This window comes from Chlamydotis macqueenii, chromosome 7 (genome assembly GCF_036417535.1).
Source record: "Chlamydotis macqueenii isolate bChlMac1 chromosome 7, bChlMac1.mat, whole genome shotgun sequence".
Classification (NCBI taxonomy): domain Eukaryota; kingdom Metazoa; phylum Chordata; class Aves; order Otidiformes; family Otididae; genus Chlamydotis; species Chlamydotis macqueenii.
In genome coordinates, this window is record NC_141562.1 from 1,700,382 (window position 1) to 1,718,100 (window position 17,719).

At 37.8% G+C, this 17,719-nt stretch overlaps 1 protein-coding gene across 6 annotated transcripts in view; it reads left to right on the forward strand.

Annotated features, from left to right (window-relative positions):
* The window catches only part of ADK (adenosine kinase), a 305,394-nt gene that overhangs the window by 258,526 nt on the left and 29,149 nt on the right, over positions 1-17,719 (forward strand). For all 6 annotated transcript variants that reach the window (XM_086752774.1, XM_086752773.1, XM_086752771.1 and 3 more), the window contains one exon: positions 3,562-3,676. In XM_086752774.1, the coding sequence (XP_086608900.1) occupies positions 3,562-3,676 (115 nt within the window). The remainder of the gene's footprint in view (positions 1-3,561; positions 3,677-17,719) is intronic.

Sequence of the window (17,719 nt, forward strand, 5' to 3'; positions counted from 1 at the left end):
CAGTTTTGGTACCCTAGACAAAATTTAGGTCTTCAAGTTAACGAGGTACACTGCACAGGTCCGCTGTTTTCGATGGATTTATGCCTGTTTAGGTCAGGGCTATGGGAGTGCCAGCTATTGTGTATCTGTAGACGCAAAGATCAGAAGACATCATTTGATTAGTGGTTTTAACTGTATGCGGTTTTTCACATACCTCTAGCTGATCCTGGGCTGTCTGATGTACTTCCTTTACATGTATATATTCCACTTACTTGCTGGAGTGAATGCCACATCCAAGGTTTTTCAGGTGTAGCATCAGTAGGCAAAACATGCTTTTGTGAGATTTGTATGTCAGCTCTGTTAAATCAGATTCAAGTGCATAGGTGGCTATGTATGGGTATCCCCTGAATTTGAGACAAGTTTTAGAGACTTTGGGACCACAAACCAGTCAGTCTCACCATTCAACCTTGTCTGTAGATATAAGATGTAGTATAAGAAAGTCTCAATAAGTGTGCAAGTACGAGTCACTGCAAAACAAATATTACTCATTTCAGCTATTTGAAAATATTATGTATATTCTGAACAGAAATAGGAGATGACAACATTTCCTGGTGTTTGCCTGACAATGAAATGAGAGGCACAGTACCTCTGCAGCCTTAAGCTGTAAATATTCACATATTCTAAAATGTCACAGTTGTACCTTCAAAATACAACATGATGGTAGGGTGGAGATACGTTGTGGAAAAGTTAAAGCCTTCTCAAAACTGAGGTTGCAAGTCTTCCACTATATAAACTCTATTTAATTCTCTTTGAAAAATTTTAGTATATGAAGTGATTTTGGCTAAAAATGGCCGAGTTGATTCTCACAGATGCTATTCAGTTACTTTTCAAGTCTGCACAATCAGACACGAGTCTCCAAACCACTCGGTTTTGAAGTTTCCGCTTTTTAAAAAATTGCTTTTTTTCCCCTAAATACCTTCCTTCTGCTGTTATAGGCTTATTATATTTTTAATTCTTCCTGGAAACATACGTGTTTTTTACTTCCTTTCACAGTCTATTTTATTTCATCCTTTATCATCATTCTTCACTAAACTTTTTCCTCAGGGTCCTCTTTCTGTCATGTGAGTTCATCTTTATTCTTTATTAAACTGAAGAAATAATCTCTTGATTGTGCCATTTTCTCCTATTATATCTGCCTCATTTTCATTTTAAAATTTTAAGTGCATGTAAATATATTGCACAACTATCTTCAAGCTCTTTGATTTCTGTGCCTGCTTTGCTCTGCGGTAAATGTGCTTAATAAAGTCACTTGTAGCCTCTTGCTCCTTAGCAAAATCTAAACACCTCTCTCCTGTTTCTTTTGATCTCCATGATGCTTTACTGCATTTTCTAGCTCATGGATGTCTCAATTATCAAGGCTTGAAATAGTTCAGAATTTAGGTGAACCTTCAGAAGCCTACGTATTACCAAGGGCTATTAATTCTCCATCCATCCACTATTGAGCAGCTTGTGCCACCAACTCTTCACAAATCTGTTAAAAAGACAGTTCAAAACAGAAGAGCAGCAATTTCAATTTTTTTCCTCTGGCATCTTGAAGGAACTCCTCACCTTTTGAGAATTAGAGGTAACATGGCCCCTGTTCACTGTTCTCAGTCCGTACAGGGGTTCAAAGTCCTTCCCTTTCTTCTCTGGTGGAAGACATTGCCTTCTAAAAGCTGTATTAACAATCTAAGCATGAGGAAGGAAGAAATAACACAAGTGAGAGTGTAATATATGGAAATTAGAAGTATGATAGAATTTTTAAAAGAGATAAAGAGGCCAATAAGTAAGCGGGAATTATTTTCCTGTTTGGCAAATGTATATAAATCAATGGGCTCACTGACTACCAGAGTTGAGGGAGAAATTAAAGGGAAGCTAAGAGTATCACAGAAGAGCTAGATAATTTTCACATAAACAGATACTGATAAATATATAGCCCAGACATATTACCTGTCCATAATAAAGGTGATGTGCTTCAAGATCAACAAGATTATAAAAAATCAACAAGTAACCAGGACTGGATGGTATGTGGATTATAGTTCTTGAAGTTTTTAACTGACTTGCTGATAAAAAAATAATCAATCTCTTGTTAAAATCAGCAGCTGCAGTCAAAATGGCATATAGTGTACCTGGGCTTCAAAATAACACTATATGCTGATTTTGGAAGATAAAAAACAATTCATTACTAATTTAAATTAGTTGTAACAACTCTGATAAATTACTTGAAACCACTCTAGACAGCTTTATAAATAAACTATTAATTATATAATTGTTTAAAAATGAGTTGGGATTCATAACGAACAGGACACAAAATGGTGCAGAAAGTACTGATATGTTTGCATATATTCAAGGCTAGGCTCTCGCCAAATTGGCTGTGTTTCACTACAGTTGCCGATATGCAAGAGCAAACTGGGAAAAAAAGTACAGTGCTATTTAACACACATGTGAATAAAGTGGGACATAATAAGTAGCACAGAAAGTAATTATAGTCTTTCTTTTCCTACTGTTAATAAAATAAAAGAAAAAAAAGAAAAAATATGGCAAGAAATAGGTTTACATATACCAAAGTTAATTTGTAGAACTTACTGACTTGAGATAAATCTGAGAACAAAAGCTTCCCACGTAGCATTATAAAAGGATTTGATGCTTATACAAATAACAGGAATACCTATATTTAGATTAGATTGAAAACTAACTAAATTAGAAATAGAAATCCTTTTGTTTCAGATCATAGGGCAACTATGAGAATAGGAAGGATAATGTTCTAATGACAAATTGCATCTTAGAGTTTCTTGTATAAAATTAAACATGTCAAACTTGCTGCTGTCAAAGAGATTGGATGGATGAGAGGTTTGGTTCAGTACACCAGTTTCTCTTTTCCTAGCTACATGCTCTGTGGTGTACAGACCAAGTCCCTTTAAAGTAAAGATTCCTGAAAATTTTGCAGCTTAGCCTTACTTTAGAAAACCGAGGATGAATCTAGCTTCCACCTTTTGTTTCCCTGCATCTCAATTATGCAACCAGCGCAGAGCACAGAGGTACTCGCCTGGGCTCCACACCTTCTGAGGTGCTGCAGCACAGTCAGTTTACTTGCTGAGATCAGTTGCTGTAGGGAAGTTAGAGAAAGAGATTATAGTACTCTAACACCTGGCTAAATTGGATGGAAATCAAGCTCAGAGTTTATCCAAAGTATTCTTTTACCGATTTCATTTTTTATTTTTTGATAGGTAAGGTTAGAATCCACTCAGCAGCAAAGAAACCCACTAATTGCTCATTAGGAAATGCTCTGTAATTCCTTTGTTAGCTTTGCAGCAATTGGAATAGCTGAACTATCACTATCTAGATTGAAAACAATGGTCTCATAGTACTACATAAACCCTCAGGAGAATGAAGTATTCCTCCATTTAAAAATCTTCCTCTACTGACAATAAAGTCTATTTTGTACCTAGGCATAAGAAAATAAATCTTTGATCTGCTAATAACGTTCTAATCTCTCACTGCTCTAGTATGCAGGTAACAAGAGTTTTTTCTCTCTGTTAATAGACTGAAGACATTAAAGAGATAGCCCGGAAGACACAAGCTCTGCCAAAGGTGAACACCAAAAGGCAACGAATCGTAGTCTTTACCCAGGGGAAAGATGACACTGTAATGGCTACAGGTATATTTTTCAAATCTCCATTGTCACTCACAGTAAATATTCTAGTTAATCAATTACAAGTTGGGGTTTTACAAATTATAATTGTGAAATGGTAATAAGAGCGTTTGCCTTTTGATGTTAGCCCATGTTTCTCATCCGTTATGCTTTTAATTATTTTAAGATTCTGAATTTGAGAAGTTAATATTTCACAGGAATGCTTGAGAATTTAGTTCTGAACATCTTAAGTTCTTTTTTTATAACATAGATCTAAAATATTGATCCAGTTGGTTTTACTCAGATTTTTATGACTTGAGATTTTATCTGTGTAGCCATCTTTGCTGCAAACAAGAGCACGCTATGCCTGCTGAGAACAGCTGTGCAACAGTATAGTATATTTAAACATTTGTGAAGAGGAGGAAGTGAAATCCAGTACTCAGTGAATTTCCAGGCTTTTTTTGCTTTGAGCAGAAAGTCTCGCTTCTAGCTTTTCTCAGCTGTCTGCTCTTCAATTCTCAAAGGAGTACGTGGGAAAAAGGTGTTCTAGCAGGGATACAAGTAGTTTGTGCTGTCTGCGTTGATGATATACGACACACAGATTTAAGCATTATAAACGTGACTGCCTACCTTTTGACAGTCTCTTTATTTCTGTCCACCTATGCTTCTAGACTAAATAAAGCTATTAAAAACATGTGCTGTGGCAAGCCATTTTAGTCATTCATTCCTTCACAAGGTAAGTTATTAGTCAGGGCTGAATTCCTCCTTTGGAAATCAAGTGAAGTTGAGGAATCTTTGCACCTGAGGGAATGGTGCTTACTCATATGATATTTGCCTCAAAATCAGAATTGGCTTCAGACTGTGGCTGCAGGGCTAGGCACTAAGTAGGTATGTCACTGCTGTATAGATCATTCTTAGCAGCAGTTTGAATGATTTCTCCAATAGTTTTCTTCTTCCCCTACTTTGTTAGCTACAAACTGGTTTAAAGGAAATAGAAAGCAGTCACTGAGAACTGAGAATGTGTAGCTCAATGAATAATGATGGAAGTGTTGCTTCCAGAAAGTAACCGCGTTACATGAGTGGCCCATATGGAGGCACTCCACTTGAGTATTGTACAGTTGGCTGAAAAATAGCAGTATAAAAATGTTTTTATACATGAGCTAGTAATAACGGTAGTAAACCTAAATCTTACATGTAACCCTCCTGTGCTCGTATTTAATTTTCACTATGTACTTATTTTATTCTTCAAACTGGAGTTGTTAACAAATTCATTAATCCCTTCTTTGATATTTTTACAACCGGGAGCTTATTTGAGGACTGACACTTGCTAATCTTAGCTATTTGTTCGCTATGAAATGAACTTAAATTAGAGAATGCGCTTTATATGCATGATAAATGCAAGATGGATAGAGAGTGTATGCAATGGTGTCAGCTACAAAAGGAAACATGATAAATGTTAAGGCAGTTTTGAGCCGTGGGATAAGCTATTCAGTGCACAAGCATAGCTGAATCTCTTTGCTATGTTGTTATTCATGGCAGCCAAATAAATGTCAATAATAAAAGAGAATTAAAGATTTTCATTTCCCAGAGGCAGTCCTCTAATACAGCTTGATCTTTCATTTCATTTGTAATTCGTTCTCGTGTCAGGATGCAATCATTCGCCAGGCTCTGTGTGTCATGTTAAGTCATTTAATAATGATTAAGAACATAAAAATGTTTGGCCTGTGGGGCAATTCTCGAAAGAGATACCAATTTGTTATTGTTTTCCCCCCTTTTCCTTCCTTTGGTGTGGATCATCTTTTTCCCACCTCCTCACATTAAAATAATAGTGAGAGAAGGAAAATATGTCCCTTGATTTAGCATATGATGATACCAGAGAATGGCATAGAGTACTGCTAACACACTTTTTTCAACACTAATTAGGTTGAGTTGTGCTTTGAAATTTGCAGTGGAAAGTGTAAAAAGTTTCTAACTGATCTTTGGAAGAATTACTGCATTTAGGAATAGTTACCAGTATAAAATTAATTTCCTTTTTCCAATGCACGGAAGAGGAGTACATTTTTTGAAAAACCAGGCTGTGTGTAGTTGTTTATCCTGCCTTTCTGAGGAAACAATATAGTCTCAAAGAGTTTGTGCCTAGACTAAAATAGTATTTGCAAAGTCAGCTGTGGATCTGGATATGCTTGTTGGTACCTTCAGCTGTATATTTTATCCAGGTTAAAAGTAATAAGAACAGCATGTTTATTAGTTGGAAGACATTTCTGTTAGTAGTGACTCAACCAGAGGGAATCACTGTCCAGGCAAAGGACTCTACTCTTCCCTTCTTCTGCTGCCTTTAACCATCCTTCATTAGCTGTTGGGCAGATCACATATTCCAATGGTCTTAGTTTATGTCTGAAAGAGCGCAGGATGAAGCTGGAGCATACAGGTGTGAGAGTAAAAGACTCCAAGGTGAATTTGGCCTTTGTGCTTTTTCTACTCTTTTCCCCTCCTCCCCTTCTCCATTCTCCCCATGGAAAGGTCTCTGCTCTCTGGCAGCAACGTGGAGCGTCCAGCGTTACTGTGAGCCATGGGAGTAGAAGTTACTGGCTTGGATTGGGCTGAGCTCTGTGAAGAGACGCAGCTGGATGGCCACTCCCTCTTCTTTCCCTTACCCCTGCCCGTGCATGGCAAGATGCGAAAAGCAACACTGAGGCTGTAAGAGCATCCTTAACAGAATGCCATTTCCTCTGTCAAAGCCTTTGCGTGCTGTCTGGGACAAGGCAGCCATGAGGCTAAGTTGAGAGAGGCAGGGTTACGAGAGGAGAAATGCACTTTTCTGCTGAGTTACGTGTAGGTTGAATGGGGGATCAGGTAATGGAAATAATGAGGAGATGCACTTTGATGCAGCTCTAGCTGGACGGTGAGGAAATAAGATGGATAAAAGGGATTGTAGCAGGTTGCCAGCCTGTTCATGAAAGGGCACAGAATTATATGTGCTGGAAATTAGATGTGGAATTTCTTGGGTTTTTTTCTGGTGGGATGAAGAAGGCCAAATACACCTTATCATTACGTGTGGAGAGGACTGTGGTGACAGTTGTTGATTCCTGGGCACTCTGGAGAAATGGAAGTATCAACAGGTATTTGAGGAGTAGAGCATAGGGCAGAAAGGCGCAGTTTGTTACCAAAAGGAAAGGAAGATTGACCAAAAAGTTCTGAGAATATAGCTGTGATAGGTAAAGGAGAGAGCTTAGACTGAGACAGCTAAAACATCTACTTTCTCCAACAATCTGGCCCAGCCGTACTGCAGACATGTTTAGTCACGTTATGTGTTGTTGCAGTTTACACAACATTCTTTTAATGCCGGCCGAAAACACTGGTGGCTCACCTCAAACAGACCACGAGCTGTAGACACTCAGACATGGATTGACAAGCAACTGGAGGTCCATGCAACTGGAGCAGGTCACCAAAACAGTGAGAAGCAGTAGCTGCATTGGCAATCCAAATCTAAGCCATTCCTATTTGTCAGTCCACTTTCTTTGGCTATCTGAATTATTTGTGTTTTCAGAGAAAAAAAAATTCTGTTTTTCTATCATGGAGTAGATTGAGTCTTTCTACTGTCTGTTCGTGTCTCCTCCATCACAGTACTCCAGCCCCAAGGCCCCTTTTTCTCTCCCCTTCCTTCCTGTTCCCTGTCAGTAGGAATAATTGCAAGGAAGAGGCAAGCTCAAATTCAATCTGAGTGTTATCAGTGTGTTTTATAGGAAAGGAAAATGGTGTTTAGGATTGGCACACAGGAGCTGTGGCAGATGAAATGTTGACTAAATTAACTGTCAGCTTCTAATGAGACTCCACAGAGCATATCTAAATGATGATTGTCTGAAATTTTCCTCTTCATGTCGTAGAATCATGGAATGGTTTGGGTTGGAAGGGAGCTTTAAAGGTCATCTAGTCCAACCCCCCTGCACGGAGCAGGGACATCTCCAACCAGATCAGGTTGCTCAGAGCCCCATCCAACCTGGCCTTGAATGCTTCCAGGGGTGCGGCATCTATCACCTCTCTGGACAACCTGAGGTGCATTTTGCTATGATGTCAAATTTTATGTTTTTACTGAAGAACTTGAAGGCACTGGATCTTCTCAGTGACCCTGAGAATTAGCACTGTCAAAAACGTTATTTTCTCTAGCATCAGTCCCCAGTATGACTGAATTTTGATAAAACTCTCTTGAAAAAACATAGCCTGTGAGAGATACCTATGATGAAACCTTTCAGTACAGAGGATTATGGTTTGGGAAAGGTACTGGTAACTGAAAATAGGATCTGTGGACTTGCTTACCAGAAAAAATTTATTTGAGGAACAGTATCGAGTTAATTCCTTGTGTGGATGCTTCTTGTCCATAATGGGAATTACTTGGCTATCAAGACTCTGGTCCCACTGCCACAGCCTTGTTACCTCTTCCTAGGCCTGAGATTCTAGATTTGACTTAGGGTTCCTGAGCTTATGAGATACATTCATTTCATGTTTTGACACTTTTTTTCTGTAACCACAAGAAATACATATGGGGGGAGAGTTAATGAACACATGCAATCTCCTGATTTCAGCAGCTGGAGCTTTTAAGAAACGCACCAAAAATCATAAGCTCTAGCAAGTACGTATATGTCATATCTATATGTGTGCTATAACATTTGTCAGAATCAAATGCTGTGAAACCTATCCCTTTTACAGAGTTGCTCATAACATTTTTAAACAAATTACTTTTAGTCTGATACATTTTATGACTGGTCTTGGCCCAAAGGGAAATCTTTGGAAAGTCTGAGCAAAATCAGTTCAGCAATGGAAAAACATACTTTTATATTGAAATATTTGCATAATTCAAAACCAGCTGAAGCTACAAACTTTAAACTTGGCTTCTTTTATAGCTTTAATAGAGGAAAGAAAAACAATCCAAATTTAAAGAAAATCACTTCAGCATTTTTCAAGTTATGAATGATGAAATCTGGCATGTTCAGGCATGAACATAGAATTTTCCATTTTTTCCCTCCTAGTGTTTGCAAGACCACCTCTGTTAAGGGCACATTTGTAATAACCTCATTTGTTAGAATATGGCAGGAAAAATGGATTTTTTTTTAAGGATTCAAGCATTAAAGCCACCTCAGTTAGGGCTTACTAACCACTTACTTCTTCAATTTTTTATATACATTACCTGAGAATATCTCAGGAAATGTATCAGCAGTGCTGGCAAATGTGGCGGAATGAGAAAGGTCCATCTTAAAAATGCCTTAGCGCACCTACCACATAGTACATACTGAAACAGTTTTGTGAATTTCTAATTGTTATTATTATTTGTTATTTAATCTATTCCATAAATTAAACAGCATGTGCAATTAGCCAAAGTAATATGTTAATATAAATAAAGAAGCTTGCAATATTACCAGATTTTAGAGCCTGCCTACCAAGCTTTGGATGCAGGAGCAGTACTAGGCGTTTCCCTCTGCCTGTTATCTGAAACAGGTTACTGAGCTAAATGGCTGGTGGTGTCACTCAGTACAAGCATTCTTAAGGTAACATATGCACATATGTTCACAAATTAAAAGTTTATATATTTGGGTAGAACCGAAACCTTATCTAAATGAAAACAACAACAGAAGTATGGATGGTGTGTTTTTATGAATGATGAAGCTTCTTTTACTTTGTAAGGATATGTTACATCTTAAATATTTTAGAAGGAGAGTTTTGCTTTAGAAGAGTTGGCAAAATTGTGGAAACTACAGAGATTTTAAGAGCTGTTTTTAAATATAATGGCACAATGCTGTATGCTTTTTGGGGGAATAAAAAGGACTGGTGTTCAAGCATACAACTTACTCTAAACAGAGGTCAGTAGGTTTCCTTTGTCAGGTTGTGCTGCAATCACAGAGCAGCGTGTTACCTTGTAAGCCTATCTATAAAACATAGAAGTATTTATTGCTATTGACACTGCTGACATTTTATGGTGGGCCTGTTTGCAACTTCTCTTTCTGTAAGTTACTGAATATTGTGTGTTCTCCTCTAAGAAGCGAGAAGAAGTGTTGATTTTTTTTTTCCTTAACTTCTCACAGCTTTCATGCTTAGCCTTCCAGACAGGAAAACCTTGACTAGCTCTTCTTATCAGCTCTTTTTATCTCTTTGTGTTTACACAAACAAAAGTCGTGTCTTGGACCTCGGGAAATAGTAGGTGGGTTATATTACAGCGTGCTCTCTTCTTCACAGGATTACACATTTGCGCTCTTCCCTATCCATTTATATTCACAAATGCAAAGAAAAGTTCAAAAACCAGAAATGGATTTAGGAAAAAAAAGGAAAGTTTAGTCTGATAATGGCATAACAAATGAGCCAGAAAGCCCAATAGAGTTATTTTTAGTTTAGTTGTGACTTAGAAAACCACAAAACGTAAATTAATAATGAACATTTGTTGATAGGGATTAATGAATAGCAAAGCTGGTAATACCTTTTTGTAACTGAGACCACTCATGCTTTGGTGCTGTATGGGAGAGGAGGGCTGAGCATGTTGTTAGACAGCTGAAACACATTATTTAAACCTGAGTTCCTGAATACTGGACTTAAAAGTGTATCAACTGTTGCATGTCAGAGAATGCATATGCATATATGTAAATAGATACATGTATGTATGTAATGTGTTTATGTTTCCATAATTTCCTATTGATTTAAGAAAAGGATGTCTTTTCTAGTCTAATGTGTTAGCACACCAGTTTAGCCCAGAAACTGGAAGTGAAGCGGGGAAATCCCCTGTTCGTGTATAATCACTAGTAATAAAGAATTTTCAAGACAAAACTGTGCCTCTTATTAAACATAGCCTGAATTTCAGGTGCTACAATGAATTTACATTCTGGCATTCTGAGGAAAAAAAAACCCCTTCAAGCTTTGAAAAATGCATGTTTGTTGAAGTACAACCAATATGGGCCCCTATCCCATTCCTTAGGACTAGGCAGTATTTCCTCTTACACAGAAGAATTTGTGTATTTGTTTCTCTGATACAAACATGTAGATTTAGAAAGTCAGCTTCTGTACCATAATTCTAAAAAGGGTTCTTGGAGGCATAGCTGTTACTATACAAATCCACCACTTAGCTGGTAGAAATTGTATGTTGTTGGAGAGGCAATATAGAGTGAAAGAGTGGGAGCTAGACTGAGTCAGACCAAAGGTCTGTCTAACCTGGTATCTGCAACCGTGTGCAGTGGTGGGTGCTTGTAAAAGAGGATAAAACCAGAACAAATCTATAGTGATACTTCCAAGTTACACTCTCCTAGCTTCTAGCAATATGTAGCTTGGGAATTTCTGAACTAGACATGTTGTCTTTGTGCTTAATAGCCAAAAATAGGACTTTACCATACATAATGTCTTGTGATAACGAGTGTCACAGACTCTGTGTTATGTAAAGAAATGCCTCCCCTTATTTGTTTGGATTCAGCTGCTTGAGAATGTTGGTGGCTGTCTCCTGCTGCTTGTATTGCATGGCCAGTCCATAATCTTCCCATATACAACATCTTGTTGCTTTTGACTTTGCAGAACTCTTGCTTATCTTCCCTTCACTAGTCTCTTTTCCAGACTCTTTTCCTGTTTTGTTTGTTTATTTGTTCTTTGTTAGCTCCGTAATTCTGACACCCTGGCCCACCCTTCACTACACATTTCTTGAGATCTGCTCTACATTTTGTGAGTCAGGGACCAGAATGTTCAAGTGCTTGAGAAGTTTACAAGGTGGTTTAATTCTGTTGTCATCTTTGTTCTGTATTCCTCTCTTAGTAATTCCTAACATTTTATTTGCTTTTCTGGCTGCCACTGATGATTAATCTGACATTCTCAAAGAATTACCTGTTGTAACTTCAAATATTCTTTAAGGTGTGGTAATGGGTGGTTTAGAGCCCATCATTGTGTATTTAAAGTTAGAATTGTTCTTTGTATGTGCACGTTTTTTACATCTTCAAAGATTTTTATAGCCCATTAGTGTGAGACACTTTTGCAGACTTTTTTCTTCACACTCAACTTTTAATTTTACTGTCACAAGAACATGGCACACAGCACGCTGAAGAGCTCCTCTCCAAAACTGTATATATAGCCTGGAGGTGCTACCCGTAACAGGTAAGCACAGTTAACAGCAAGACTGGCCATAGGCAGGGGGATTTCAATAAGACCACCTCTTAAACCACTTGAGGTCTCTTTAGCTTGAATCTAGAGAGCAGAGTTGAATGAATTTATGGTAAGATAGCAATTCAGGTGCCGTTAAATCACAAATGGACACTCTTGTTCAGGAAAGAAATAGTACCTTAGAACACTGTAGCTTAATTTGTCGTTTGTGGTTGGTTGGTTTTTTTTTTTTGAGAAATGAGGCCTTCCCTCTGATATTATTCCTCAATTAGACCATCCACATAGAATTAATTTATCATAAACTTCTGGTGCCTCCTGTATACATGGCTGTAATACTTTAAAACTGGTACCATTTTACTGGTGACCTAAGTGAATTGTGAGGTGATTCATACAGAAAACATTACATCAGCACAATGTTAATCTGTTTGCTCAAACCACGAAGCAACAGAACTACCTACCAGAAATCCTGAGAAAAAAAAAAGAATGGTAGTAATTAAGCCTTCTGGTTACCAAGGCAGACCCCTACTGTTCTGGGCTGTCATGGAAGGAATGAGGATTCACCTTCTTCATGCTGTGGCTACGTACTCGTCAAAGCACGAGAGACTGCAACTTGGGTCCCTAGCAGTTTTAAATGGATAGAAAAATCAGAAATGACTGGCTTATCCTAGGGGCATGCATTTTCATCCCCTACTTTTCCCCCACCCTGCCAGCACTTCTCTGCCTGCATGGGGAACCAGTTCAGCAGTCTACATAGACTGGCAGAAACCTGCTCTGGAAAGGCACTGAGCTCTCTGAACCAGCTCATTGCAGGGTCCAGATGAATACTAGTGCCGGCACGGGAGGACAGAAGGCAGGATTGCAGGAGAAGGAAAGAAGGATGAGACTATAGTATCCACAAACTGTAGCAGCTGAAGTTGCTGTGCAGCCTCACTCAGAGACATAAAACATGATGTTGTGTTTTGAACTTCCGTCTAGCGACAAAGTCTGTAGTTCCAAAGGTGGAAGGAAAGTTGCTCCAGGATCCACTGGTGATGTTGTAGAATTATGTCTGCAAAGCAAAGAACAATTAAGGGGACAGAGCCATGAATATACTATCAGAAGGGAAATGATCTCTTTGACATCACATATACTGAAAAACAACAATTTTACCACAGAACTATATTAAAAGAATAGTGACACAGCAGAATCTGTCATTCAGTGCTTGGGAAGCACTGGAACTAAAGACAGCCTTCCAAATTTAATTTTTGCTTTTCACACGTACATGTAATTGATGCAGCTTTGTCAAGGTTATCCCCTGTTTTCTGAAAATAACACCTACCACTCTCCATGTACACGAAATATGAAATTCTGGTGACTTTTAGTTTTTCAACAACTGTTTTTGCAGCTACAATGTTATGTCAGTCTAAATATATCTTTCCAACTCTTTTAACAAACTGAAGAAAATCTGAAACTACAGTATTCTGTTTCATATAAAATAATTATCCTATAAACTTTTCATTAAATTTATGCTTTAAGTTTAAAGTTCAGCCTTGTCCTTTTCTGTATATGCATTCTGTGTTGCTGCAATATTCAGTATTGAATGCTACCCATTTCTCCTTGAAAAAGTATGGTTTAATGAGTTGAAATCTGAAACGCATTCTCTAAAGGTTTCCAGTGCATAGGCTTCTCACCTCCTAACATTTAGATTCAAATCATACTAATAGGGTGGTTATTTTATTAAAATAATCAGATAGTAATTTTTAACCAGTAATTTTTAAGAAATATATTTTCTCTTTACCCTAATTTAGTATGATTATTTTTTCATTATAAGAAATTAAATGTATGGCTTGTTCAGCAGGTTTCATAAGAGATCAATAATTTGTTGGCCTAACTTTTTTTTTCCTGTGGAGATGTGGGAAGATCAATGTCTGTAGTGCCCTAGGTCATGATCAATACTTTTAATAAAACTTTTTTTTTCTTTTTTTACCTTTGTGCCTTTGTACGGTTTTGCTTTTATTAATGAGCTTTTCCTTTAGTTTCAGACCATTAATGGTTTTCAGATAATGTCATACTACCTGAGGTCAAGGCCAGTTTGAACTTATAACTCTACTTATCACTGATTACATCTATTGGATGGGCTTAGGTGCGTTAGAAGACGTAAGAGTTTGAAGCACTGCTTTCTAGAGGCTCAAAGTTAAAACAAAATCTCAACCTTTTGGGAGGATGACACATCAAGGCTTTTTTTCATTTCCTTCTTAAACAAATAATGATTGTCTTATTTGTAGATCTCATACTGGTGTTAACATTGCAAGTGACTACTGTGGCCTTGACTGCTCTTTGATTAAAGATATTAAATGCTCCATATTGAGTTTTATAATGGTGTATTGCTTATTTTGCAAAACTAGTTTGAAATGAGATAATGTATCTTTTGTTCATTGCTGAAATTCTGGATGGAAGGGTAGAAACTTAGCAAAGTCTGTGTTATCAGCTGGAGTGCTTGCAGAAAATGTGATATTATTGTCTCTGAGGCTCAACCCAGTGTCTTTTGAAATCAATGGAAAGATCTCATTAACTTCATTGGATATTGATTATGGCCATGGAGAACTTAAAACATTCATTAATATTAATGGTTTATACTGATCCGTGTGTCTTTTTGCGTGTTGTACGTTGTCTGCAATCTCCGATTCAATTTTTGTAGTCTACCTAGAGATTATACAAAAAGTGAACTTTATGTGTGCTGAAAGATTCGATAACACATTTTACCTTAAGGTATCTTCTTTGTTGTCTGTTACAAACGAGGTGCATAAAGAGCTGGACCCTTTGACCACTGGCACCTAGGCAGAATATCTTCTGTAGATCTTTTTTTCCATTATTTTGGCAGTGTTAGCCTTTTCTTATTAGGCAGGAGTTCACTTCATAACAAATCATCACAGAGGAGTTTGAACAGCAGAATCTCTATTCAGAAGGTGCCCTACAGACTCTTATAGCCTATCATCTTTAATTTAGAGATTTTATTTTCCATCTTGTGATTACAGTTGAATGAATGTTGAAGAAAAGTTTCAGTTGTAGCTATCCATGTCATGCTTTTGCCATTAATTATGGAACTTACATTTTCAAGCCTCTAATCTTCACCTGCTCAAATAGTCACTGTAAAATAATTGCACAGATTGGAGGGAGAGTAAAAAGTGGGTATGTATGGTGACCCTGGATGAAAATTAACTGCAGGAACTGACCCTTTGATTAGAAGTTTCTCTGCTGTAGCACCCAGTTACAGGCAATAGAAGTTGTGGGAAATAGGTGGCTGAATGGAAGACAAATCCTTAGGGACAAGACTGTCTGAGCAGAGATCCTGGCTATTGAAAAAACTGGACAAACAGGAGGGTTGAATGGGTCCTGCTTCGCCTGATTTTGGGAATTTAGGATTCATTTTGTGTAAGATGACAAAATATCTAGAGTTAGCATTGAGAGAAGAAGGGAAGAGGGTGGTTAATTGGAGTTCTCCAAAATGCTTAATTGTCTAAAAGTGGAATTATGAGGTTTTATGATCAGTTTGGCTGAGTGATTTCCACAGTAGGTTTCACAGATAAAGCAAAGTGGAAATGGTTCAAATGTCATATCGGAGAAGCAGGCTGTGCCCATTACTCGTATACCAATGGCCTGGCCCTCACACACCTGAGCATGGTATAGCGTATGAAATAGCAGCTTAGATATAAACCTCTGGGTACCACAAAAATAACCGTTATGTGGTTGATCCCATTTGAATGAAAGTAGGCTATGGCTTACTTTCACCATCACTGTTCTTTGTTATGAATAATAAAGTCAGTAAAGTAAGCAGACCTGACTTAAAGTATATACAGACAGCAGATTTAGTGAATACAGTAAACATGAACTATTTTTATATTGTTAGGTTTTGTCTGTACCTACTGAATGAAATAATACTAATGTTAGTTTAAAAAGAATACACAGTCGTCAGGAACCAGATACAAAGTTTGGAAGGCTGCTTGTGTTGCTTTTGTTGGCTGTAGTCTGCTACCCGGTGCCCCCGCCGCCCTTCTAATCCGTCCCCATTCCTGTGCCTGCCCCAGTGATCAGCAGTGAAAACGAAATCAGAGAGGAGTCTACGGAACCCAGTATTATGTCCCTTGTAATCCCACACTGGGATATTGCACTGTGAACCTGAAAAGATGCCAGGCCATGAGTTGTGGCTAATAGCAATTGATCACAAATAAAACTGCAGAACTCTGCTCCCAATTGTTGGCTTTATAAATTTGGTAATAATATAGATAGAATGTAAAAGTGCAGTAAACTGTGCGTGCCCTTTCTTTCCTCCCCACCTGTCCAATTGCAGAATGCTGTTCTGTACAGTATATTGTTGTTGCTGACAACGAATAAGAATTTTTAGAAGCAGTTGGCTATCAAATGATGGCAAATTTAAAGGTTATGCAAATTGTGCCAGTACAGCCCAGCTTGTTTCAGACCTCTTTTCTCTATTATCATATCAATTGAGTCAGCTCATAGTAGACAAAGCAAGGTTATGGGAACCACCTAGAGCATCATGCACCATTAAACATCAATGCAGCATACACGAACATCTGCACCAACGATCTTATTAACAGAGGGTATAACGGAAGGCAATAAACAGCTTTCCTAGTCACTTAATTGTAAAAAATTTAATAACCTGATACTTGCATTATTTATCAACGGCAAGTTGGTCAAAAATTATGCGATTGTGGTAGATTAGATTACAATACCTATTGCACAATGTAAATTACTACAAAAATATGAAAATCCATTTGTGAGCAGTTCAACACTGTAGTTAGAGTGCTAAAAATGCAATTTTCTTTTAATCTCTAGTGCATCATGGAATATAAGTATCTGCTTTTTGCACTAACATTTTTATATTTGGCTAAAACCAAATATAAAAACACTAAGGTTTTTTTTTTTTATTATTTCCTGCTTAACTAGACAGCTTAATTGTTTCAAAAATGAAGGGACAGTTGTTGTGAAAGCTAGAATACAGAAACCATAAAGTGATCTTTGTGTGTACAACCAAAACAGATGTTTGGAGGAACAAAGCAAAGCATGTTAGATGTTCATACTGGGATATGTGTTGTGTGTGGGCTTCTGGGGTAGTCACTGCACTGGTCTAGAAGATGAGAGCATGTGAAGCTGTGATCTCAAATGGTTTAGGGAAATAAATGCAGAAATTAAAATACATTACAAATTGATGATAAAGAAAAATGAGGTTTGATTCTTCAAGGCCAAGTCAAACTGCTAGGGATAGGCTGAAGGGCACACTTTGCTGGACTGAGAGAAATTGGTGGGGAATGACAGCCCTCCTCTCCTTGCAGGCTGGGGGCACTGGTGGATTCGCTGGTTTTGGTGAACGGGGAACTGGAGGCCTGCTCATAAAAGGTTAGAGCGACAAGAGGAAAGAACTACTCTTCCAATTTCAGCCTGACCATGCAAAATGTACAGGCATTTAAGAATAAAATTGGAAAAAGGAAATAAGAGGCTGGATTATTAAAACAATACAGGTTTAAAGGTAGAGTGTGACAAGTGCATAAACCTGCTCCAAACGTTAGTCTGCTCCCAAGCCGCCGTATTCCATCCTGGTGCACTCTGCTCCCACCTCTGCTGCTGCTGAGGAGCAGCTATGGGATCAGATTTGGATTTGTATGGAAAAAGAATGAAGCCTTCTAAGTTTTTGTTGGCATAAAAATCCAAAATGTGCTAGGATTGTTGTCTACAAGCAGCTTCTGGGTCACCAGTAGACACCTCATTCATTTCTGTAATCAGTAGGAATCAACAGGCAATAGAGAAGGATGGGGGGAAAGAGGTGAATGAAAAGACAGTAAGCAGCAAAGATGAGTAAAAGCTTGGTACAAGTTAAGAGTTACAGAAGTTAGTTTTGTTTCCATGAAAAAAAGGAAAGTTTTTCTTCAAAAATGTTAAATTGAAAGTCTTGATTAT